This window comes from Tauraco erythrolophus, chromosome 7 (assembly GCF_009769465.1).
Source record: "Tauraco erythrolophus isolate bTauEry1 chromosome 7, bTauEry1.pri, whole genome shotgun sequence".
Classification (NCBI taxonomy): domain Eukaryota; kingdom Metazoa; phylum Chordata; class Aves; order Musophagiformes; family Musophagidae; genus Tauraco; species Tauraco erythrolophus.
Window position 1 is genome coordinate 10,929,697 of NC_141471.1, and position 25,776 is coordinate 10,955,472.

General features: G+C 37.1%; 1 protein-coding gene across 2 annotated transcripts in view; it reads right to left on the reverse strand.

The window, feature by feature from the left end:
• ESYT2 (extended synaptotagmin 2) overlaps positions 1–25,776 on the reverse strand; it is an 87,392-nt gene that overhangs the window by 12,433 nt on the left and 49,183 nt on the right. The window contains exons 7-15 of one of the 2 annotated variants that reach the window (XM_086614633.1): positions 17,816–17,871; positions 12,714–12,834; positions 12,036–12,212; positions 11,538–11,620; positions 10,144–10,192; positions 9,378–9,467; positions 8,771–8,866; positions 5,761–5,862; positions 1,249–1,311 (exon numbers count right to left, since the gene is read on the reverse strand). In XM_086614633.1, coding sequence (XP_086470759.1) covers positions 1,249–1,311; positions 5,761–5,862; positions 8,771–8,866; positions 9,378–9,467; positions 10,144–10,192; positions 11,538–11,620; positions 12,036–12,212; positions 12,714–12,834; positions 17,816–17,871 — 837 coding nt within the window. The remainder of the gene's footprint in view (positions 1–1,248; positions 1,312–5,760; positions 5,863–8,770; positions 8,867–9,377; positions 9,468–10,143; positions 10,193–11,537; positions 11,621–12,035; positions 12,213–12,713; positions 12,835–17,815; positions 17,872–25,776) is intronic. The other variant, XM_086614634.1, reaches the window with a different exon arrangement.

The following is a 25,776-nucleotide window of genomic DNA, read 5'->3' on the forward strand; positions in this document are numbered from 1 at the left end:
AGTTAGACATGAAAGTTAATCATCTCAAGCAGGTGTTAATGCAGTTTAAATGCCTAGAAAATATAGTATAAATAGTTAATAATATACTTTGAATTTCACCACGTAGGAAATTGTACAGGTCAGGTATGTAAACAGAAAGTTAGTTAAAATCTACTTAATGCATGTAAGGTCACAATTACAACCAAGTGATTAAAATATTTTATATTTTTAAATTAAGAATGTCCATATTTTAGGTATTTTTTGATCCGAACTTACATTTTGGACATCACACTTCCACTAATATTACTTGACTTCGATGTGACACACTGCTTATAAACATACTTTCCTTCAGGAAAAAAGCTGTTGAGAAAGCACTCCTTTCTTGGATGAATGCCGCATTTCTTTTTTTTTTTTTCATTATTTCTAAGCAAAAATATTTAGCTCCCATCAAATACAAGAGAATACAAAGGTTTAAGGAACAAAGTCAGATTACACTCCAACTGATGATGTTTAAAAACAGAAGGTGAAAAAAGGTGCCTGAAACTCCCTTTTCTTGATAAAATGAAAAAACTACAGAAGTTGACAAAAAGACCCCATTTCTTATGCTGATATGTAAATATAAATATTTTTAATTCATGCTAAATAGGCAGCAATATGTACACACATATATAACGCACCTCTAACAGCTGCCACTGACAGATTTGCTCTGGACAGTCTATTAGAGACTGCCTCTTGTCCAGGTTCCTCCAGCTGAGAACTTGGCTTATGCTTTCCAAGTTTGTCTCTCAACTCTATCTTCCCTATCAAAAAGCTGGGCTAAATTTATTTAGCATTCACATAAAAGATATACAGCCTTCTAAAAACATCTAGCAGAAATAAGATTATTTCGAAACATGTCAGAGATTGAATTTATTGGTTAGTCATTCAGAGTTGACCAATAAAGTATCATTTAGGATGTAAAAGATGTCTTAGCTTTCATGTCAGCTTTGTTCTTTAGTTAATGCTTCAAATTAGCTCTGAGGACTCTTTTCCCCCCGCTCTTCTAAAGCAGGCTATACTCCACTCAACTGATCTAAAATTCAAATTACCACAGACCACAGTATATTACCAATGTCTTGACCGCTTCTCGAAACAAAAGTAAAACGGAACTGCGCTAAATGTGCATCTGGCAAGAGAAATTCCATCCACTATTGGAAGAGAAGTGTTGCAGGCATTTGTGCATTCCCAATTACTTCTGTGACCTTAAATGGACGACTATATTAGTTTTACCTTTAGGGCTTTCTGAACAGCAGCCTTCTTCAAGCCATCAGGGTTAAATTCTAATGGATTACGCTTTTAAGTCAGGAGAAAATGAACACAGCAAGGGTTAATAAGTCATGCAATGAAGCAATTTCACGAGGTTAATTATGACCCAACAACATAGGACAAAGCGGGGGGGGAAGGAGGTGGGGGGAGCAGGAATTAACCTAAAAAACCCCCAAAAATATTTCAAACAAAACAACGAAGGAACCACCACAACAAAAAAAGTCTGATAAAACTTTTCTTTTCCTCTTTTTGTCTCTGGATGTTTGTATTCTGATTTAAAACTAATGTACTCAAGTTTAGTCCACTTCTATTTTCCTTACCAGGTTTTTTTACCATAATAAGGAAACTTCACCAAATAGGTTTTATTGAGTGCCTGATGTCCTATGGACCGCCTTCAGAATGAACTTTTTTAAAATTTAGTTAAGCATATTCTCACAACATAGAAGCTTCTCTGATCATAGGACAAGTAATGGGAGAAATTACTATGCTGAAAGTATTGCTAGGACTTGGATCCTTATAAAAATCTAAGTCATTTGAGCCTCTTCAGCAGATGAATGACAGGAACACTGCATGCTAACTAGAATGAAGGTGTCTACTTTACTCAGTTGAAGAAAGACGTGCAAATACACTAACAATAGGGATTTGAACTGATATAGCAGGACAAACCCTCTGACTATTTTCCATCAATTAAGCAAATTTTAAAATTTTATTTTAAATTTTATTTTAAGAATAATATATTGTTCTTGAAGTGACACACAAAGTACAAAAGTGTTACAGAAAATATGCATTCAGCTCATAAGAAATAATTTCAGGAAATACAATTTTGAAATAAAACCAGACTTCAAGTTAGTATACTTATGGCTGGCTTTTTCTTTAAACACAAATTCTATTTCAAGGGAGAATTCTGCTTTAAAAGCTGTAGCGTGTAGTATAAAAAAACCCTGCTAACGGCCTTTTTAAACATGCTGGTTTATGAACAGGAACTGATATTATTAATGCTCTGCCAAAAGAAATGCCTTCCCGAAATTCAAATTAGTGAAAGTCAAAAGTGACTAAAATTTCAAGAGAAATTTAACCCTTGTGCAGAAAAACTTTTTTAAATTTTCTTTTGGAATGTCATATTCTGAAGTTGGCCAATATATACGATGAGATTCCTGGCATTCAGCTTTAAAATTTCTATTTCAGAATGAACATATGGTATGATGAAACTGGAGAAAACCGGAAATAAAGTTTGGCTGGTTTTGTCGGAATGGTTAATCATTATTTTTTTTTAAATAAAATTAAGGTATCTTCCACAGCTATTTATCTGATACCTTAGGGACTTACTATTGTATTCAAAGACCTTCAAAGATGGAGACTGCACAAGATCCCCAGACTCTCTATGGTTAGACATTATCCTAATGTCTGTCTATCCTTTTCATTAGAAATGTTTTTAATGCCCAATAGGTATGTTCCTTGCTGGAGCTTAAGCACTGTTTCTTGTTTTCTGACAAACATGAAAAAGTCACTCTGTTTGCAGCAGCCTTGTATCATTTCCATCCCCATCTTTACTTCCTAAGGCTAAACTCCGCCTAGTTACGCTTCCTTTGCTAGTCACATTTACTGGCTTTCTCGTTATCGTCACTGCTGTCCTCCAGATCTTAAATTGCTGCCGCCAAAATCAAGGCCTTACTAAAGGCTAAATATAACAGCAGGATTAATCCATACATCTTTCAGGCTACACTCCTCTTTCTATGTATGGTGTTTGTCTTTCATAACAGCATGATACAGCAGGACTACAGATCTGTTTCTGTAGAGCTATCCATCAGACAATTACTTCCATCCCATATTCGTATGGATGCAATGACCATCCTCTATGGTAAAGTACCTTATTTTTCCAGATCATATCTGCAATGCATCAAGATCATTTAAATCCTAAACTGTCCCTCAACTTATTGGCCATCTTTCCTTCACATTTGCACCTGCATGTTCAGTACACATCTTTTTTTCCCCCCTATATTATTACTTCAAAGAATTTTAAAAGTGAAAAACAAACCTATATGATCAATTATAAAGGCAGGCAACCAATGATTCCTGGATATTGAACATGTCTCAATTCCTCTGGAATCATAGCAAGGATAGGCCAAGAGGGACATCAGCTGGGGCAAATATGTTTAAGCCAGACTTCAGGTTTCAAGGGAAGGAGCTGCAGGTCCATGAGGATGGTGGCTGAAAGGCTGGGCGGGAGGAGACTAGGAGAAGAAAAGGGAGCATTCAATACAAAAAGTCAAGAAAAGGTTTTGCCTTGGGTGACAAAATTGTCTTGCAATGGTTCTGAGTGTCTCTGCAGTCACAGGAAAAGGGGATGGGTATCCAAGAACTATACTGATAACTGACACAGTGGAATAAATCAGATTTCAGGCTAGCATTCTGTAACAGCCAGTGACAGTTGCGGTAAATCCTAATAACAAATCTATAAATTACACTGCAACTTACAAGCTGTTTTGTTATTAAGCCAGATCCGAATTCAATATGCTTTGGAGTACGACTCATTACTTCTGTCAACTCACTAAGTCTTGCTTGAGGTTAAAATGGGGCTTTAGAAGTATCTAAATCTGAGAGTGCATCCTCAATTGATAACCAGAAGACAGTCACTGATCCGTAAGAGCTGATTTAAAATACAGTTATACAGATGTCAAATTAAAACAGAAATTGTCATGAACTAATGACAATGTATTGTAAAACTAGTGTTACTCACTTTTGGAAATTATCCTGAGAATAATATTCAAACTCCTTAACTTCAGATAAATCAGATTTAGATGGGTAAATGTCTGAATTAGGTGTCACGAATCTAGGTTCCCAGCAGTCAATAAAACTGTCTAGAAAGGAACAGACAGTGCTCAGGGCACTGGAGTTTCCCCTCCCTATATAAAGCAAGCCCTCTTTTTAATAGCTTTTCACCCTAGCAACTCATGTCACATTAGATACCGGAACTTGCAGGTGTGAATGCTTCCATAATACGTTGTGTTTAAAGATGCCCTGAAAACAAGATGCAGTTTTATGACTGCTGAAGCTGTTATTAGCTCTGGGCTACTACAGTCGCCTCCTCTCTCCTGGCCTCCAGCCAAAAGTCTCGTCCTCTTGCTTGCTGCAAGACTGGCACACAAGCAACTGCAGAACAAGGCAGTTAACGCTGCTGTTGAAGGAAATCCAGACCTGGCTATCTCAAAATGGTTGCTGTTCCACTCTGACTCACAAATCGCTTCAGGGATTTGGAAAGTTTTGTCCAATGGCTAAACAGATGCTGTTATTTGTAGATGACATCTCCTAATGCAAAGACTCTAAGATCAACAAAAACATCAGGGCTATACTCTTTATCAAGCATTTTGATTTTGTTTTTAATTATTATTTCTAGGATGTATCTAGTATTTTTGTATCTAAAAGAACCAGCAGTTACTTATCAGTTTTAATACCAAGATAACCGAACCACACCTTATGAACTGCATTTCTTACTCATTGAATTTTAACAAGATTTGGTAATGGATGTAACTTTTTTGATACTTTAAAATTAACTTCTACACAAAAACTAACTGAAGGACCAGAGAAAAGAGTTTTGCTGGGATTTCAGGGAGGCAGGGGGGAAGGTGTTTTTAAAACACGGTTTATGATATAAGCCAAAAGTAGCCAGCCAGCAACAAACTTATCTGCACAATCTACAATGGCATTCCCACCTCTGTCTGGCAAGAGTCCTTATTCTGAACAGATTCTCATTCTTTTCGAAGATACGAAGGTTGTGTTTACACATTGAAGCGTAAGACATTCAGAGGCTCATTAGTTTGTAATAATCTTGCAACATTAATTTAAAGTAAGAAGTATTAATTGGTGATTCTCCCTAGCCTGGATTTTCCTGACTACAGACTAATTTGAAAAAAAGAAAAGGAGCTTGGGAATTTGCAAAACAAGGAGCAACATGGAGTGAAATAGAATTTACAAGGGAATTTATATTTTGGGGAGCACAAAGAACACACCCATTTTTAAAGCAATACTTGAAACCAGTGTGGAGAGGTTGCAAGTTCTTACAAACATTGAGTGCATCACCTTTTAAAGAAACTACAGGGATGTTGGTTGTAATGCTGATTAGTTTAATTTCTTTGCAATAAAAGGCAACATTTCATCAGCACACAGTGTGCTTGTACAGTATGCATTTTATTTCTCAATGAATCAGCAATTTAAGTTAAACGTAACAGTTTTTACAACAAACTTATCTTGGGTCTTCATCATAAAAAGTTAATTACTTACCCAATGATATGCTGATCAATGAAATTTAAGTAACCTTTAAAATGCAATAAAAATAGCACAAAAACAATGCACACTTGTTGAAACCATGCAGCAAAACAAATTGCATGCTCTCATTCCACTAGAGTGAGTGGCTTTAGTAGCACTAATCCACACTCTGGCAGATAAAAGGTACAATACAAATAATACCAGAGAACTCACAAATAGTGCTCTATAGAGTGAGGTAGTGTTTTCACAAAAGACTAGTCCCGATGCTCTCCTCTCTTTTAAGTATCCACACCCAAAGTTTCCCTCGTAGATACTCTTAGGAAGATGGAAATGGAAGGAGAAAGCAGAGTGATGGGATTGTGGCAGAATGAATGCATAAGCAGCTTTACTACACAAAAAAGTTAAGGAAAAACAGTCAAAGGATTCCAGAGAAAACAGCAGATAACAAAAAGTAAATATTTGTTATTACAAATAGTTTCATCTGTTAAATGACTTTCTGTAGTGCAGCAAGATGAAAAGTTCTTTATTTTTAATTTTTATTAATTATTCCAACACATTAACCCACATTCCAACTTTACTCTCAGTAGTTCAGATTTATATGGCAGATTCAACTAAGTAAATTTAGAGACCAGCTTTCTACATTGTTTCTATTTCATTTGAAATGTATTTCAGATAAATCATCTCAATTATCTCAGAAACCCACAATTATGATGCACCTGTGCAAGAGAAATGCCTATGTTGACAATTATCCACTATAACTCAAACAAAACAAGGCTGCTGATAAGATCTAAAATGTACCAGTGATAAGCATTAACTTACGAAATCCATTTTGAAGGCAATAAAAAGTACTTATTCATCTAGAAAATACTTCAGCTGTAATACGACTGGTAGTGGACAAAAGTCTTCAAAACTATTAATGAGGGTCAGTGTAATTTTAATACTTCATTCTCTCTGAACTTTTTGTCCCCCCCAGATACAAGCAATCCAAACGAGCTATTAATTTCGCTGTTACATTACACGACCCCATCAGTAAATATGAACACGACACGAGAAGCCAGCAGACTTTCATGTTTAGACTTGTAAATGTTCCATATTAGAATCAGACACAAAAAAGCTGTATTTGCTAAAATTTACTGCAGTTTGTCTAGCAGCTCCATGACATTATCTTTATAGAATTGTCTTTATAGAATTTACAGGAATCTTTTCAGTTCTCCCACATGTAGTCTTCTGATGATATTTTTGCCCCCACCTAACTGTGAAGCCTTTTTGTATCTGGTTTTGAACAACTTGAATTTAACACAGATTTGTATTATTTTATTGCTGTAAACTTGTAAACGAAATTTTCAAGTGTTCAATGTTACTTTCTATCATATTCTTTATAATATATTTCTGGAAATAAAATGGCTTAAAGTCAATATTGAGTCGTTTGTACCAACTGCTTTTCTGGGCTGGTAGAGCAAGAAAAAAAAAAAAAAAAGAGAATTAAACAAGTCCCACACTACAGCCATCCTTATTCTCAACCCATCCGTGCAATCTTGCACTGTAGACAGAACATCAGATACAGCAATAAAAAATTTGAGATCATATTCCCAAATTTCTTAATTGGTCAGCTTTGTGCAGGAAACTTCCCCTTTCTGTGTTCTACAGTTTAGAGATCTACTGATTATCAGTAGTGATTAAGGCATTGAAATTAAAATACTGTCCTCAAAAGTAGGTAGAACTCAAGACTTGCAACCTAACCTTTCTGAAGGAGGGAAAAAATGTTACAGAATGTTTGTTTAAAACAAGAAGGGAAAAAAATAAACTTATGAGACAGCCTCTGAATATTTGCTGGAGAAGCTAATCTAATACAGGGCAGCAGAGCTGTGTGGAAAAAACTTGGAAATTGTGGATGAGAGAACTTTATTCATTTTAAGTAAGAGGCTTTAGTATATTTTAACGTATATATTGAACTTGTAACAGTTTGAGTAAAATTCAGTAGTTGAATATGAAAACACAGAAGCGGGTTCAGTTTAAACTAATGCACAAAACAGATGGCAGACAGACTTTTCTGTGTGTTGCACTATTCTGAAACTGATGTTAAGCACACCGTAATTCTATTCTATTTCTGCTTACTCTGTACTAGAGTAATTCCACCCTTTTTCTGCTAAGTTACAGAGTTCCCCTGAGTTCAATACAGGGAGGGCAAAAAGATAATGCAAGGCTCTATTCCAAATGAGCTACATCTTTTTAGCTTTTAAAATAACCTGTAAATACTACTTCCAAACACTGCTCTATACGCTCTGGAACAGACACGAAATCACTAGTCAGTGATGTAAACTGTTTAGGCTACTAAGCTTTCATTTGTTGTTTGATGCAGCATTTTAACTTAAATTTAAGATGACTGGAAAAATTTGCAAAATGCATGCAAAACAATCTGAGCCTTGAAAACTTTATTCTCTGATTAGTATTTTAGTCATCACTTCCAGAATTTCTCATCTAATAGCAATGCTGAAAAACAGCAAGACTCAGTGTTTTGCTTCACATATCTGATTATGGTAGGGATTACCTTATTACTGCTATCATTTACAACCAGGAGCAGTACTTTACTAACCTGAAATAAACTACAAAACAGTCTGTGATTGTCATAAAGCTACTTCACAGTCCAGTAGTATAACCTGTACAATGACAGAACTATTTTTTTTGTTGTTTTTATGTTTTGCACAAGCAAATACTTCAAACAATAGTTCAAATAGCAACCTGACAGAAATCTCACACAAGTATTCTGCCACTGTAACATAATCTGCACAATATTAATTCCACGATGAAGACTTCGGTACCTTCAGATCTACCATAGACACCCTAAACCAAAGCAGGCAAGTTTACCTGAACTCAGGAAGTGGGCTTTTTCCCAATTAGTTCCTTAAAATTCCTCAAGCTAATCCCATGCTATTTATGGAAAACGCTGTGTAATAAATCATGCAGCCTTTTAAGTCCAGGAAAGGAGCATTCTTTAAAGAAAAATCACACTGATTAAGGAGTAACGTTTTATCACATATTCATCTATAGTACTATACTACTAGAAATGTGGACCTTACATTACACGTTTTGAAACGAGAGGAAGTAGAGAAAACATGGCATAATGTGTGTTAGTAAAGCAGTGTGCCATACTACCAAGCAAGACATGCTGGAAGTACGCAAGAGACATCCATGACAAAAGGGTATCCATCAGAACATAACTTACGGGCAGGTTTCTTGCGGAGTCCAAATAGAGAATAAGCAATGCAGAAGAAAGCCCATCATTCGCTTGGTCTTTATCAGCTCTAATGCTTGTTAGCACCTAAACCAAAAATACACTGTAAGCCTTTCTGAAAATCAAGTAGTATTATTATTTCTGTCCTTTTCCTGAAAAATATTTTAAAAACATCTCCCAAAATGCAAACATTCACAAATGCACACTATGAAGCATAAGAAGTAAGTTTTCAAGACCAATATAGATATTTCAAACCCATTTCTAAGGAAATTTCCACCCCATTCATAATTATTTTGTTTAGACTGGACGGATTATAGTATCATATCCAGCTTTTTCTCCCAGGCTAAAGAAATGTTAGCTGATAGTCTCAAACCATAACATTAATAGAAAAGAAGAGGACAACAAAAGCATTTTAAAATCCCATGCTTCAGGAGTATATTTGACAGTTATGACTGGCTTGAGATTTCAAAAGACAAACAGCTTCGAATTCACAACAGCTAGAGAATTAAATTACTTACGTACGTAACAAAAAAAAAAACAACAAACCACACCCCACAACAATTCAGATAAGGATAAAAGTAATGTGTAGCTTTAATACCTTGTCTAGATTTTCAGCAGTTGGCATCAATGTGAGCCATTCCAGTTTTAAATGCAATTTTCCTTTGGACACTTCATCCAAAGTAAACCACTAAAAGTTAAGCAAAGCAATGTGAAATAATCTGACACCAAACAAATACATGATTGCAATTGGCTCTTCAGGACTTTTAGGAAATGCTAAGCTCTACTAGAAATCACATAGAGCTGAAGTCTGCATAACCTGAAAAAGATGATCTGATTCATTGTTTAAAATGTCCTGTTTCACACTAAATATAACAACACAGAATAACAAAAACAGCCACACGATCTTCCATGTTCTATAGTAAAAACATTTTTAAAATATCAAGAGAATTCTCTAAGTTCTATAAAGATGTTTTGGAAATACAAACCCTGCATAACATTACTATAAAATCTCTCTTACATACAGGAAAAAATTAGTCTGCTACATCTAATAATTATTAAACCAGGCAATTAATCATTATCCTGCAAGAAAAAGCTCTCACCAAGTATCTAAATTAATGTTTTTTGCATTTACATACTAGCAATCTTAAAACCCCAAGACAGAATAAGAATGGCATTATTCTTCAGATTTCACCAATTGACATATCCCTTAAACCACTGTACTGATCATCAGAAAATCTATTTCTATAGCGTTAAGGTTATTCATGGACATACAGGAACTATCCCTAGGAAAAAAATAATACAAGAACAACTGCATATACAACAGTTTGGTTTTCATTTTAAATCAAAACTTACTGAACACTTACCTCATCTATAAGACGCTCCTTTTCAACTTCAATTAAATCTATCATCAAACTAGAAAAAATGAATAGGGAGAAAAAAAGAAAAAAATCAGTATTTTAGCCAAGAAGCAAAAAATCTAATACAGAACTCAAACCCCACCCTGTGCTTGCCGAGTATCCAGGCTTCCACTGAGATCAAAAGAGCAGAATACTATTCTTTTAGCCCCTAAGAAAGGAAGAATCAGGGAATGAAATGGCTGAACAAAGATGAATGCAGGATAACAGAAAATATGCCTATACTAGAGCCCATTTTGTAGGTACAAGGGCAACTGGCACAATATGGCTCACATACATATGACCAAATCTCAAAACAGTGACCACATCCAAGCTACCCACTGGAAATAGCCCCTGGAGATATGCTATGACTGAATTCATGCTTTGGCATTGTCTGGGAGAGTGGTAGTTCACACAAGCTAAAAACGTACCAGGGCATCTGCTAAAAATTAAACAGGGCAGACAACTGTATGCCAGTGCATGAACAATTGTCGTGGCTTTATATTTTATTAGTACTGATGTACACATTATGCCACTTTCCCCCCCACCACTTCAGTGTAAGATTAGGGAAGTGCAAAGAAAAGAAGCCTTTGTGCTACCTACTTCTTTATTTTAATGAGAAGAGAAGTAGGTACTGGTGCTCCTGTTAAGAGAGAAGGAGCTGGAAAGATAAGGGAGTTCTACTCTGTATGGAAAGCAACAATGGGAAGCTCCAAAACTCTGCAAGAAATAAAGGTGACAAATTACTGGAGAAAGAAGCTGACTAAAACCCCAAAATGTTTATGGGTAAACACTAAAGGTAAGCCTGTGGAATCTAAGAGTGAGTAATGTTTGCGAAAGCATTACAGCAAAATTTTTTCTTTAAGCAAATAGTTAAGATCAGCTCTTAGAGAAAAATAAACTGTGAGCTAGTCATTTAAAACCTCTGAAGATGGAGAAGATACACAGTCATAAAGCTATATTAACTTTGCCTGAAGAAATAATTCTTAGTGCTAGCTTATGAACATTAAAGCAGGTAGAGCACAATTCCTTAAAAAAAAACCCAAAAAACAAACAAACCACCAAACAAACCAAAACAAACTTCTTTTATTCTGGGTACCCACAATACTTACCTTACTTTAAAAAAAATTATATATATAAACATATAGATGTGTATATACACAAGCACATTTTTATATAGCTATATTTACATATATGAAGTAATCTGAGAACTACTTACTACCAGCATTTTGAAGATACTGAATTTAGAAATATAGGAATATAGCAGAACTACAACTGCAATAAAATGCAAAAAGAAAAAAAACAACAATCCCATCAAAATATTTCATCTCAATACCTACAATTATATTCTCCATAACATTTACCTTCCCAGGAAGTCATCTTTATCTGGATCTTCATCAAAGAGCTCAATCTCTAGCTCCTGTCCTGGATGTTCATATACTAAGGCCTGGAAGTACAGTAAGATGGCACTGTCAGTGGTAAAACAAACTAGCTTTGTTAAATGGCAGAGTAGCAGTAAAACACTGAACTGCAGTGCCTTTGTGCATTAAAACATATCAATAAGCAAATGCTTTAAAAACATGTGATTTAATGAGCAGAGCAAGTATAAGAGCTTTTCAGATGTGATTTGCTAATGTTGGCTTTAAGAGACTAGACTGCTTTTCAAAATTACTGATGCTTAGTCTAGACAAAGGAAGTACATACATCAATGGAGAATTTCTTTTTTGTTACAGAACTTTGGGCTTTTAGAGGGAGAAATCAAGAAGCTCCTTGAGAAAGCCTCCAGAATATCTTCTTCAATAAGAGAAGACTCAGAAGACAACTTTACAAAACATACAACAAGGTATATTTATTGATTATACCTCATAAACTTCATTCCATTTTGGATTGAGATTTTCTTTGATGACCTTGCTTTGGAAAATCTGGTTGCCCACACGGATGATTCCGTAAGGATCTGATTTTCCTTTGACAATCCCTTTTAGGTAAGTATCTTTCCCTTCCAGGTCCTGAGCTTCAATAAAGTATATCCTTAGAACACCCTGAAAAAGGAAAAGATGTGTTTATGTAGTAATCTGAAAACCTCCAAGTCATCACAATTTATGCAATATATGTTACTCTTGAAAACAAAAACTGTTATCAACATTCAGAAACACGTCAGTTATAGCAAGAAATGCCACACTACTGGAAGTGAGTAGCAGTAAGTAATAAAAACTTTAAGTGAAGAGCACTAACAATAATTTGCAGTGATAGTGTAAAACATGTGCTACCTAATTTTTAGGCTATAAAGTTGAATCATATTTTAACAAGTAATATGATTAAGATTCTAGCAAAAAATTCCTTCTTGGCATTATTATGAAATATTAACTCCACAGAAATTATTTATAAATTAAATAAATTATTTTAAGTGACTGGATTCATGATAATTTCTACTACTGCAATAACTATATTTAGAAATTCAAATAGATGTGCCTATCTTTAACAGTTACTACTACAGAAAAAACTAAATGCCAAATCATTGCTATTAACAGAAACATGCCTACCTTTGGTATAGGAAATCGCAACTGAGCAATCTGCACTTCACTGACAAGGGGGACAGTAATTCTATTTGGAAGGACCAGGTAGTTGGATATTATATCCAGTATTATTGTATCTGATAAGCCACTGTTGGAGAAAATAATCCTCAGTTACTTCATGAAAATTAAACATGTGTCATGTCACACCGATACAGTCCTTTTGCTGCTTAACAACCTAAATGGAGAAAACATTAGCCTTTGGGGGTGGGGGGTGAAAACATTAGCCTTTGGGGGTGGGGGGTGGACAGAAGACACATCTGTTTTTTAAAAGTTTTGTTCGATTTTTTTTTTTTTTTTAATAAAGTATTCTTGCCAAAATGGCCACCAGGTGGAAGCAGCTGACATGGAATACCAGAAACCACATATAAGTGCTCATTTCACTGCCACCCGCCAAGTCCCTCCCGTCCCCCCCCCGGCCTTTTAAAGCCACACAGGGTAAAAGGCTGTTGCATAAGTTTTCTTGCCTGCATTGCTATAATCAAGCAGATGTTAACTGCTAATCTACTTTTGTATTTCAGTAATCACTAAACTGTCCTTGAAAGTTTGGCTAACCATTCCTACGTTGTTATGAAACAAGTTGTCCTCTTGCGCTGGGAGGATCGTCATTTAAAAACAGAAACACAAAACATGCTCGTGGATGAGTAAAACACAGCCGAGGGAAGGAAAACAGGTTTTGTTCTAGCAAGAAGGGAGTGGCAGTACAATCACATTGGTAACGAATCATTTACAACACCCAACCCCATACCCCTCCACAAACCTGGAAAAGAAAAAGATTTTCTAAGCTGTGAGTTCACCCGGGTTGGGTCTGAACTGACAACAAATCGGTCTGTTGTCAGAACAACACCACTGGTTACACACTTTGCCTATGCTGGCAAAAGGCAGAACTGAAGTGGTGCAATTCACTGCGGAAGACAAGCATCCCGGAAGATTTTAGGGGTATGTAAAGTTCAGAGATACAAAACCACTTGAGACAGTCTGAACTGCACATGCACTCCCACTAAAGCCGGTGGAGCTGCTTCAAAGATGAATGATTTCTCCTCCTAAATACACTTTATGATTCTTTTTACTTGTCATTAATGTAAAAGTCAGAAAGACTTATACAGTCTTTATGAAATTAAGATGCAGACAATGTTTGATTACTTAGAACATTTTTCAGATGAAGCACTTGGATGTGATCACCTTGCAAAGTTTTTCCAAGACTCAATCTGCAGCTGGGAGTAGCTCTGACTCAGCAGCTAGCACACAAACACAACAGCTGCAGTGAAATGTCATATATGTTACATTTTAATCTGGGATGAAAATTTCATAGTGAGCAATAAACATATTATGGTAGAGACAGGTAACAGAATTAACCCATTAAATACAATCTGGCCCATTTCAAATTCACACTGATCTTTCACGCCAGAGATTTGCAACCTGTCAGCCTGCATCCCCTTGGCTGCCCACTTCGACTGTAAATCCAGATGAACTATGATACATGATAGAACATGGCTGGCTTTTTAGTGGCCCAGTACAGTAGGAACAGAAGAAACTCAAGACTGCATCCAGATCAATGGACAAGTCTGTGTAGACCTCTGTTTATTCTCTGAAAGAAGCAACAGCAGACACTGTTAAGATACTGCTCAGAGGAAAAGTTTCCTCTCAACATCTATGAGTTAACTCACATCTGTCCTAAAGAGATTTCATTCCTCCTCTTTTCTTGTGGAGCTTATCCATTCATATTTACAAATATTTTCATTCCACATGAACACTGAACCCTACAAATTTATAGTTTCAGTAATTCTTAAAGACAACTACTACAATAAGATAAATATGTTACTTGAAAATAAGTAGCTTCCTTTACTCATGGTACTCACGGTTTCAAACTTTCTCAGTTCAGTTTTGCTAAACATCAAGTTTTCAACTTACGTATGTTAAACTTCTCTAAAATGAGCCAAGAAAATTGAACCCATTATTTTGTTAGAGTTGACTTAAAAATTTAAGATAAACATCTCTAACCGTTAACGTTATAAGGGAAAAAAAAAAAGCTGAGGTGATGGTAATTACACAAGTAACCATCACACTTTTCAAAATACAAGTCTGATGATAAATCTCCTGTACAGAGATCAGATACATTTGTTCTGTTCATGCTTTTGTTAGTGCCCCTACCTGGTAAGAAGGGAAAGCTCTGCCTTTATGCTCAGTAAAGAACAGACAACTTAATGGAGAAAACTAACTGACCTAGGTCAGAGAAAGCAAACGAGCAGCGCAAGAGAGGCAATGGTACCAGAGTTGCCTTGAAAGAAAGGCTATCGTGCTCTTCTCTGTATTTAGTTAAGATCACATACATTATGAAATAAGCTATAGGCAGAAATAAACCTAACCTAAACTAGCAAAAGATTCAGAGATTGATTAATGCTCAAATACAGCTACAGGACATCTTCTTAAACAAGAGAAATAAACAGCCTGAAGCACAACAGAGCCCAGTCACTTGGCTCTTTAGACTAGGATCAAATCTCAACTCTCTGATTCCAAAGGTCATTCTCACATTTTTATCCTCACATAAATGCTTGAATTTCACTAAAGCATCACAGAAATGAATATGAAAAATGAACCATCATTAATGGAATTTCACACAATTTTACACAGAGAAACTGGACTTATAGGAGGTAGCACATATTCTGTCTTTAAAAACAGGGAGCTGAAAAAGAATACCAAAGATCGTAACTAATCAATGACTTAAACGAATTCTAAAACAGCATGACACTTTCAAGCTGTTCAAAACTTATCTAGCCAAATATTAGCCAACTGGGATGCTCCCAGCTATAAAGTATCCATCATGAAGACACGATAAAAATGACAATCTTTTTTATCCTATAATTACTTCAACTAAGAGGTCTGATCCATGGAAAACAGAGACAAATCCCTGATCAAGAGAGAAAGATGCATCAATTTAAACCCTTATGTTGATGCATCATCGATAAACGGCTTCCTAAGACTGTAAAACTCTAAGTCATTGATTCTAAGTACAATTATTTTCTCAGCTCACAAAAACGAGAGAAGTGTGAAATGCTTCAGATAGTTTATTATAGTAAACGTCTTCAAAAGTTCAGTTTCATTGCAGGAAAAATAATTGGCAGTTTGCTACTCTGTTGTATTGCTCTCTATTTAGCTCTACCTAATTTTTAGTGACAGAATAAGCAGCTATGTATTTTTCCTGCATTGTCTTTATTCACAGTGCAGGAACAGCACATCTCTGACTGCAGAAAGTATTTGTAATATATCTCAAGAAACCGTAACAGAATTCATCTTCCCATCATCTATATATCTCCTCCTGACAGCACTTGAGTATTCTCACAGTCTGGCTCCTCCTTAATTCCGCTCCTCTGGAAGCTATAGTAATGATGGAACATGAATCACTTTTGTGTCCTTCTCCTTGCAGAGTCATACACGAAGAGCAATGGAAGTTGTTAACAGCTGACAGGGAAGCTTCCAGCAGCAAATGCAGAAATTCATTTAGCAGAAGGCATTTGCAAACAAAGTACAAAGAACTACTCTGTTTGTGTGCAGCCAACAGCCGTAGGACAAAAAAGGTACCTGTGGCAGCAGCAATCTCTTGTTCATCACAGCTTATAACAACTACAATATGTCAAGCTGTCACACCAAAACATACAAACTATCTACACAGATAAGAAAACCAAATACAGCACTGAAGAAATCCCTTAGCAAGGCAGAGCATGAGTCACCTCAGCTACAGTTACTATAGAAACTATACCACATCAAGATGGTACTCTTATATGCATACATGGCCAAGGTTGGTTGCTCTGGAAACGATAAACTTGAGATATTTTGTTTACATCTGAGGTTTCGTGTTGTCAGGCAGGCAAACACGTAGCACAGTATGAATCTCAGGAGCCTAGCAAGCTTAAGTACTAAACATAAACTTATTAGTGTTATGTCAAACGAGGAAGTTATTACTCAGGAGCTTATTTTGGAAGCCATTTTCTCACTCATGAAGAAAACCTCTTTCCTTGGAGGCAGTGTGAAGCAGGATAGAAATATAAGCAATTCTTGCAGCCATTAAACTACTTAATGTAAGTTCTACTTTCAGACTGTTCAACTGGGATTCCATGCACTGGCTTCACATGTCTAAGTAAAGCAAAAACTGTTTCAGTCATGCAATTGAGCACTAAAGGATTAATTTAATGTCTAAATTCAAACTCTTGTTTTTAAACAATAAAAAATAATTCTCGGGTCTCCAATACTCTTGAGAGTATGGGATCCAATAAAAGGACTAGTCACCAAATCCAGGTGTGTATCAGATCCACGGTTATTCCCTTTAGCCATTGTTCTAATATTAAAAAGCCCCTGGGTAACTATTACAACTCAATAATTCTGAATTTATTCATGCATGTAACCTTATCAGGATTGCAATGATTCAAAGCAGCCTGGTTTTCACCTCTACTTTTGTTTTTTTATTTAGGGTTTTATCATGTAATGTTCTGAAAAGCTCTGAATAAGCCAAGTATTTTTTTCTAGCTATATATGGTCAGTGTTTTTGCTACTCCATTTGATCTTCGCATAATAAACTGAAAGCTTTAAAAGTAAGTGCTTGAAGAGATGAGAAAGTTTATTTAATACGATTACTGTCTTAAGGTACTTCTAACTATCTTTACATAAGCAACCAGAAATGTATCGGCATGCAAAGCCATGAGCCAAGATGTGAACCCACTGGTGTGAAAAATAAGGCTCTTTGTCTTTCTGCTGTTCTAGGAGATGGCAGATAGGAGACGGCAGATAGAAAATTCACAAGGTTTTGGAAAACTGAAAAGGCTGAGAACATTAAAAAAAAAACAGATTAAAAATGATCTTTTCAAAACATTTCTAACAAGACCTACTGGATATATTTTTGATGCACTTTGACTTGCAGTGAAATCACTACCTTCTGCATATTGAGCAATTTCAAATAATTCTAAATTAAGAGATAACTGCTCAGTCATTTAACTTAAAATTATTTAGCTGACGGTCTTCAGATTTTCTGGGGTTTATTGGGGTGGAGAAATATCAAACACTGCTTTACATATACTCACTTTAGTCCCGGAACATCCAGAAGATTGGTCAGTCCAGTCCAGTTAATTTCCAAAAGCTGTGAATTACAGAGAAAAAGAAAGGTGGGGTGGGGGAAGAAAAAAAGAAAAGCAACTTAGAATTCACAACACTGAAGAAACAAACCCGATCACTATAGATTCTGATCAATGGAGGGTTAATAACCAGTTTCTAGGATTTTCTTACGCAGAAAACCAACACCTCTTCCATTCTAAACAACCTTTAGCCACCATTTTAAAAACAGAATTAGAAAAACAACTCATCATCCTGTTATCCACCCTTCCACAATTACATATAAATACACACACACATCCCCCAATATACATGTGTACACAGTATCTACTACATACAACCAATATCAAATAATGAAATGTGGTCCTATTTTCTGAAGAAATGTTTTCATATTTATATTCACCATAGACCTGTTATAGATGAACAGTCATCAATGTGAATTTCCAAAGTATAATAAATTGTGAAGAATCCTATTTGAGACCAGGAAAACAAGAGATCCAGAAGATATGACCAACAGAAAGAATGAAGGATTGGAATTAAGAAGGTGGAAGGAGGACATGACAATAGCTATCAAAGACAGAGGAGGCTGTTTTCAAGGACAAAGAGACAAATTCATTGTACGACTGATGTAGTAAAGAAGAAAGGTATCAACAGGATTAAGTATCAAAGTTAGAAAAATCCTCAGAAATAATTAATAGGGGTAACTCATTGTTAGATAACATATACTTCCTTCACCGAAAAGCTTTACAGAATATGAGACATACAAATGCTATAAAGGTACTCATTCTGTTTCAGGGCTGCTGGCATTAACAACTAATTTCTAATGTCCTTTTCAATCCTATAATCTTCTAATTCTAGATAACAAAACTAACAGAACTGGGTTTCCTTATCTCCCTTCTCACTGAAAGCTTTCTATTAACTGCATAGAAGTTAATTGAATATAAACAACAAACAAATTCAAACCCATCCAACTACCACCACGCTTCCAAATCCAACTAACTCAATCTAATAACTGCAAGAAAAAAGTTTAAAAGATTTTGAGATTGCTCAGTTAAGAAACTATTTGTGGTGGTTCGGTTAAATGCTGAAACAAAATAACAAATCTCTACAAGAATATATCTTGCATCTTGCCACAAACAGGCAAGAATAATCACTTTACATTCATTTTCTATTAAAAAAATCAGCGCATACCATTCTTTATAAAGGATCTATTAATAATTTGTGATTTCCTTTGTGAACACTTCGACTAAAGATAGCACATAATACGCTTACTTACATAAGGAGCACTGTTACTTAATTTACTTCTGTAATGTTGGCAAATTATTTCAACAATGCTATCTATGAAGCACCTAGCCTACCTGCAACAAACAATTAAGCTGAAAAAATCATTATCCTTTCAACAGAAAGGGTACTAAGATTTAATAATTGGATATTCCAAAACAAAAGGCAAGACACATCATGAGATATACTGCAAGAATCCACATGAGCCAGCAACATGCCCTTGCCATAAAGACAGCTAACGCTATCCTAGACTGCACCAGGAAGACCATTGCCAGCAGGGTGAGGGAGGTGATCCTTCCCCTCTAATCAGCACCGATGAGGCCACACCTGGAGTGCTTTGTCCAGCTGTGGGCTCCTCAGTACACGGACATACTGGAGAGAGGCCAACAAAGGGTCATGAGGATGATTAAGGGAGAGGAGTACCTCTCCAATGAGGAAAGCTGAGAGAACTGGGGCTGCTTAGCCCAGAGAAGGCTCAATGTCCTGGTTTCAGCTGGGACAGAGTTAGTTCTTTTTAGCAGCTGGAAGAGCTCTGTGTTTTGGATTTAGTCTGGGATTCCTTATGAGAAGAATGCTGATAGCGCACTGATGTTTATAGTTGGCACTGAGACCTCAAGGACTTTTCAGCTTCCCTTGTTTTGCCGGTGTGCAGGAGCACAAGAGACTGAAGGGGAGCATGGCCAGGACAAAGGGCCCACAACTCCCCTTGTGATCTGAACTTAGATTTAGGATTGAGGGCCAGATTGGCCAAGGGAGTATTCCACATCATGCAATGTCATGTCCAGTATATAGTGCTTTTGCACTTCCAGGGGCTCTCACTCTCCAACTGCTAGCGCTCTCTCGCTCTTTTTTCATGCCTCTCTCTTGTCCGGGATTGCGGTGTCAGGATTTATCTGTTTCGGGATTGCTTGCCGGGACAGGACAGGAGTTGGCCACCAGGTGGTGAGCAATTACACTGTGCATCACTTGTTTGTGTGTATTATTATCAATATACATATATATCCATGTATTTTTTTTACTCATTAATTTTCTATTATTGTTATTATTAAATTGTTCTTATCTTGACCCACCGTCTCCTTCCCTTTTCCCCTTTAATTCCCTTCCCCACTCCCCGGGGGCAAGGGAGGGTGAGCGAGCAGCTGTGTGGCGTTTAGCTGACGACTGGGCTAAACCAGGACACTCAGGAGGATCTTATTAATGTCTATAATTCTCAGCAGTGCCCAGCAACAGGACCAGAGGCAATGGGCGCAAACTGAAACCCAGGAGGTTCTCTCTGAACATCAGGAAACACTTTTTTACTGCAACTGAGCACTGGCATAGGCTGCCCAGAAAGGTTGTGGAGTCAAAAAGCCACCTGGACATGGCCCTGTCCAAGCTGCTCCAGGTGGCCCTGCTTGAGCAAGGGACTGGGACTAGATGACTTCCAGAGGTCCCTGCCAACCTCAACTATTCTATGACTCTGTGAATATATTACAACATAAAACAAACATTTGGTCTCATCCAGGGAATAAGACTAGTGTCTTCCTAACCATGCCATTCAGAAGGGTGAATAAACCCACAGAGTTCAATAGAATGCTTAAAATTTAGCACTTTCCCTACTATTATCAACTCAGAAAACTCCTGCAAGAGTTTTCTTAGCCTCCTTCTTTTGTTGTAGTACACTCCTGTGTCTCTGTATAGGCAGGACAGAAACAGAAACAGATTCCTCTAATACAGGCATCTAACTTGAACTCCAGTGGATGGCTGAAAGAAGCTTTCTCTCTGCCTCCAACAACCAAAAGGAGCCCCATGGAGATCTGCTATATTTCAACATTTAGAAACCAACACGCCTGAAACAAAATAATTATAAATGTATACAGATGATTACTGTTTATCTGTCTGCTTCTTCTAAATGCAATTTTCTAAACCCTTCAGGGTATTCATGTTTCCCAGACTCTGAAAGAAGGAATGAAGTCAAAACAATTTTTCATTCTGTCATTACAGCATCAGACAGAAGACAAGAGCTCTCAGAATGACAGCTAAACTTCATGGTTTAGTTCTATTCAATTCATTTTCTAACTTCATGCAATTTTATATTGTGTGGCTTAAAATGCAGTAAACAATACATTTCTGTCAGTTTTGTGTATTTTATTATATTTAGTTATGCTTTTGTGTCTGCCCCTTTCCCCTTGCCAATTACAGAGTATTTCCTTTATCCATCCATTTCATATACTGATTTTTGCCCCAGAATTATATTCAATATCTCAACAGATACAATAATGATGGAATTATGATAGCAGGAAAAAAAAACCCACACAACATTTTTACTGTTCTGCTTTGACTCTTAAGAAACACTTTCTCAAATATCCATAATAAAGTAGCAGCAGTACAGAGAACTGAAATGTAAAGCTTTAGGCACTTTGCTGAACTATGAGTAACAGCACAGCTACCTGGTGGATCGACCACTCCTAGTTTTAAGCAAGCAAACCTCCTCAGGGCGCAATCTGACCCATCATCCAGGACAGCCAGGAAGATGTGTTGCCTCCAATATTTACCCTTGGGGCATACCACTACTCTACTGACTGTCCTCTAACTAGACTTCATGTCATTGACCCCACCCCATTAAACCTTAAGAGTTCAGCCAGTTTTCAGTCAAGCTTGTTGTTCACTTATCTAGTCTGTACTTCATCAGTTTACCTATGAGGATGCTGCAGAAGACAGCATCAAAAGCTCTACTGAAGTCAAGATACACAGCACCCATTGCTCTCCCCTCATCCATCAAGCCAACCATCTCATCATACAGGGCTACTGGCTTGGTTAACCATGATTTCCTCTTCATAAATCCATCCTGACTACTCCCAATCACTTCCTTGTCCCTTCTCCCTTACCTGTAGGATTGAGATCACTGCTTGGGCCCCTGCGCCCTTGAATCGCCCTCAGAGCCATGCAGTCACATTTGATGTTTTCCAGATCTCCCTGGAAGTGGTGTTGGTGCCTACACAGAAGAGCAGCAGTGGGTAGTAGTCTGAGCACCAGACAAGCTTTAACAGATGACAGCGTTCTGAGTCTGAGGCTCAGGCAAGCAGCAAACCTCCCGAGACGACAGGTCAGGATGGCAGATGGCAGCCTCTGTCTCCTGCAGCAAGCAGCCACTTAGTTCTACCACTTGCCATTTCCTTCTGGCGCTTCAGCGTGGCTCAAGCTCTGCTGGCTCAGATACTCCCAGGCCCTCCTCTGCTATGCTGGCCCTCAATCTGTTCCATAGTTGTAAATCTGCAGGTGGAGTAGGAGTCACCTTCCTTGTGCCAGAAAGTTTCCAGCCTTCCCCATCATGGGGGAATCCCATCCAGTAGCATCACCAGAAGGTCAGAGTTCAGTTGTCCCCTCTCTACAAAGAATCACACTAGATGCATGTGTGAGGGTAATTAAATTCTGCCTGAGCTATCTACTTGGTCATACACATCTGTCATATCTGAAACCAAACTGTCGAAATCTAAAGTGAAAAATACCATCATTAGTTGTACAGACACTGTACAGAGCCCGGTACAGAGACTGCTGACTGTCATAATTCTTCAGGTGAAAACATGATGATATCATTGGTTCCAGTACCATTTTGTATTCTATGTCTTTTTAAAGATATCTCTTTTAAAACTAATTCTGCCCACTTGCCATTAGGATACTAGCAGGACTATTTTTAGTGAGAAAAGGCTAATCTACCTACAAGAAAAAGTATGTACTTGAATGCATAATATGGAGGAACTGATGGGCTGTGGAATTCACATCATCACTTACCACACTGTTATTTGATTATGTATCCATATTCTAATAAACGTACTGAAAGTTTAACTAGTACATGTGCAAGTTTCCTCTACTTCTGAAAACACTGTTCTTTTTAAAATGCTTTTGAGAGACTTAGGTTATCAGGCTCATTTTCAAACAGACAAAAAGAAGGTTAAAACGACTAATCCTGTTTGCTCAAGAGCCAGTGTTTACACAGAAATTTTACCTTTCTTCCTTCTAATTTATCTTCCATTAGCATTCAATGCCTCTATCAATTACAGATCAGGCTGTCAGCCAAGCACATACAAGAAGTTGTGCACGAGAGATGAACACACGTTAGGCAAACAGTTTTATAATTAACATTTTCAGCAAGGAAATGCACAGTTAACAACTGGATTGGAAAAGATCCTTTTCAGGGAGGCTCAGTTTGCTAAGGCACATCTATTTATGAAATGCTAGCAAGGCCAAGTAGCAGTAAGACCTTCCAGAAGTGGATGAAATCTTACCTAAAACTCATACAGTACACTGAACAGTCGTCTTTGTCTTCTTGCTATCTCCTAAATAGACTTAACTGAATTAAATGAATTGAGCAACATAATGCATGTTGAAATTTGGCATTGAGAAACATCTCCTACACTAGACTGAAACATAAATCATGGTGGTTTCTGTATTAACTGCCACAACCCAAACCAAAGAACAAACTACGAGAAACCATTGAGAACGGCAAGATTTTCAATTTATGTGATCAAAAAGCATTTCAAAAGGTTGCAACACAGCATACAAAACACATAGAGTGCCTATGGTAGAACCTCATCATACTCATCAGTACTTTGATTATTACACCTCTTCTCAAAAACAAGGTTACTAATTCATTCTGTCATCATCTTAGTCCGTGAAACGTGCAAAATGAATTACACAAAGAAACTGAAAAAACAGTGCTACTAAGAGTGACCATGAAGACAAGAATTAGTACATACAATATCAGAAACTTCTATTCATGCACCTTTTGTACAGGAACAAATACAAAGACTGAGGTCAATTTCAGAAGTGTTAAAGACCAATCCTTTCCCATTCAAAGTTGGAACTAAGAAATTAAAAAACATTACTAAGGCTAAGCAGTTTACAGGATTATTAGAAAAGCTTTGCAAATAAATCTTAAGCCATGAAATGTTTTGGAAGGAATACGAGCCTGCAAACTCCTGGCATAAATCAAGCTTTCACTATTTGGGCTTCAAAGGTAAGTTCTCCCTGCAGACAGCAAAATGCAGATTTGCTGCATTTGCCCACCACAGTGCTTCCTTTTCAGGTCTACCAGAGGAGCCCAGCAGTAATAAAGCACACGGATATCACTGCAGTAACACACACACTCTAATCTTAGTCTACAGATACTAGTGACAAATTCTTTTTTCTTTTCATGAGTTTGTTTGTTTGTTTTGGTGTTCTCCTCCATCACCTCCACATTCCTCTCAATAAGGTTCTTTCAAGTCTGCACTTTTGGCTTCCAAACATACTTAGACTTCAGCATAAGAAACACATTTTTTTATTACAAGAAAAGGAGAGTTTTCCAAAAAGTAACACCAAATTCAGGCAAAAAACCCCAAACTTATACCTGCAGTAGTATGGAAATAGCACTGACAGCAGACAAACTCACAGTAGAGGGCAAAGTAAGTAGGCAAATCTACAGTATTGCATGATGCACAAAAGTCCAGTTGTAGTCCAGCCAAATAACAAGGATTTTCATTATGCATTTTAGGTGTTATCATGCCATAACTTGCTGGAGAAGACGGCGACCCCCTAACTTGTGGTTCTGACAGTAAATTAAAGCAATGTCACCATCCTAACAAACTAAGAGTCTAATGGAGAAAAAGGGAGCAAGCAAAAGACTGACAGCTGATGAATCATTTTATGAGGCACTGAATATAAAAAAATTCCACACTTTAAAAAAAAAAAAGTTTTGGTCTATAAATCTCCAAAATCGCTTAGCAATATCATTTCCTTCTCTGTCACCGCTTTGAGCAATGCATAATTCTCTTAGTTTAGCTAAATTCAGGGAATGCCAGCTGGTTCCCTGCAGCACAACTAACAGGGCACTGGAAAGACTGTGTTCAGGATTTGTCACCAAGTGAACCTCTGCCAGGAGCCAGAAACCATGTGGTGTCTTTTCCACAACACATTGCAACTGAGAGAGGTGATGTGGCTGGCAGACTCTCACCAGCCAGCTCACTGGCCTAGAGCGGGATTTCAGACGCCAGTTACGCTTTCCAATGAAGCAGCGCGTGTCATGCTACTCAAAGCTCTTCTTCTGCTCAGAGTAGTGAAAATAAATTATGTTTTCTCCCTGAAAACCAAGAAATTTGTGTCTTATCAAGGCTCTGTACTGAGAACTAATGCAACACATACATTGAAAGAGTTTTTTAAAAAATATATCTCCCTGCAGCCCATAAAAAAAAGGTAGGCTAAAAACTGATGAGCATTTTTACATAATTGGTGTTCTCAGTACCTTAGGTGCCTTTAAAAGGGAAAAGAATGTACTAGAATGTAGAATATACAGGGCCATAACTGAAGTTCACAGCAGCATGAAAGACAGTCTCTAAACACTGCCAACCCTGTGGCTTGGTTTGGCTGCCATAAGCACTACTAATTCTCAGAACAGAAGCTGCAAAGTATTTTAAAATGCTGATGAACAACTTCCTGCTAATCAAGTTATGGAATTATAAGATTTCCGCAGGGCAAATTTAAGCTCTGCTACAGGGCATGATGATACAATTCCATGGGGATAAGTTGTGTTTCTTCTCAGAAATTTATTATAAGGGGACTAACATGCCCTCTTCTGTTGCTCGTGCATGGTCATGCAGAAACACAGCACAATTTGTCTGTTAGTAGAGCACAGTCC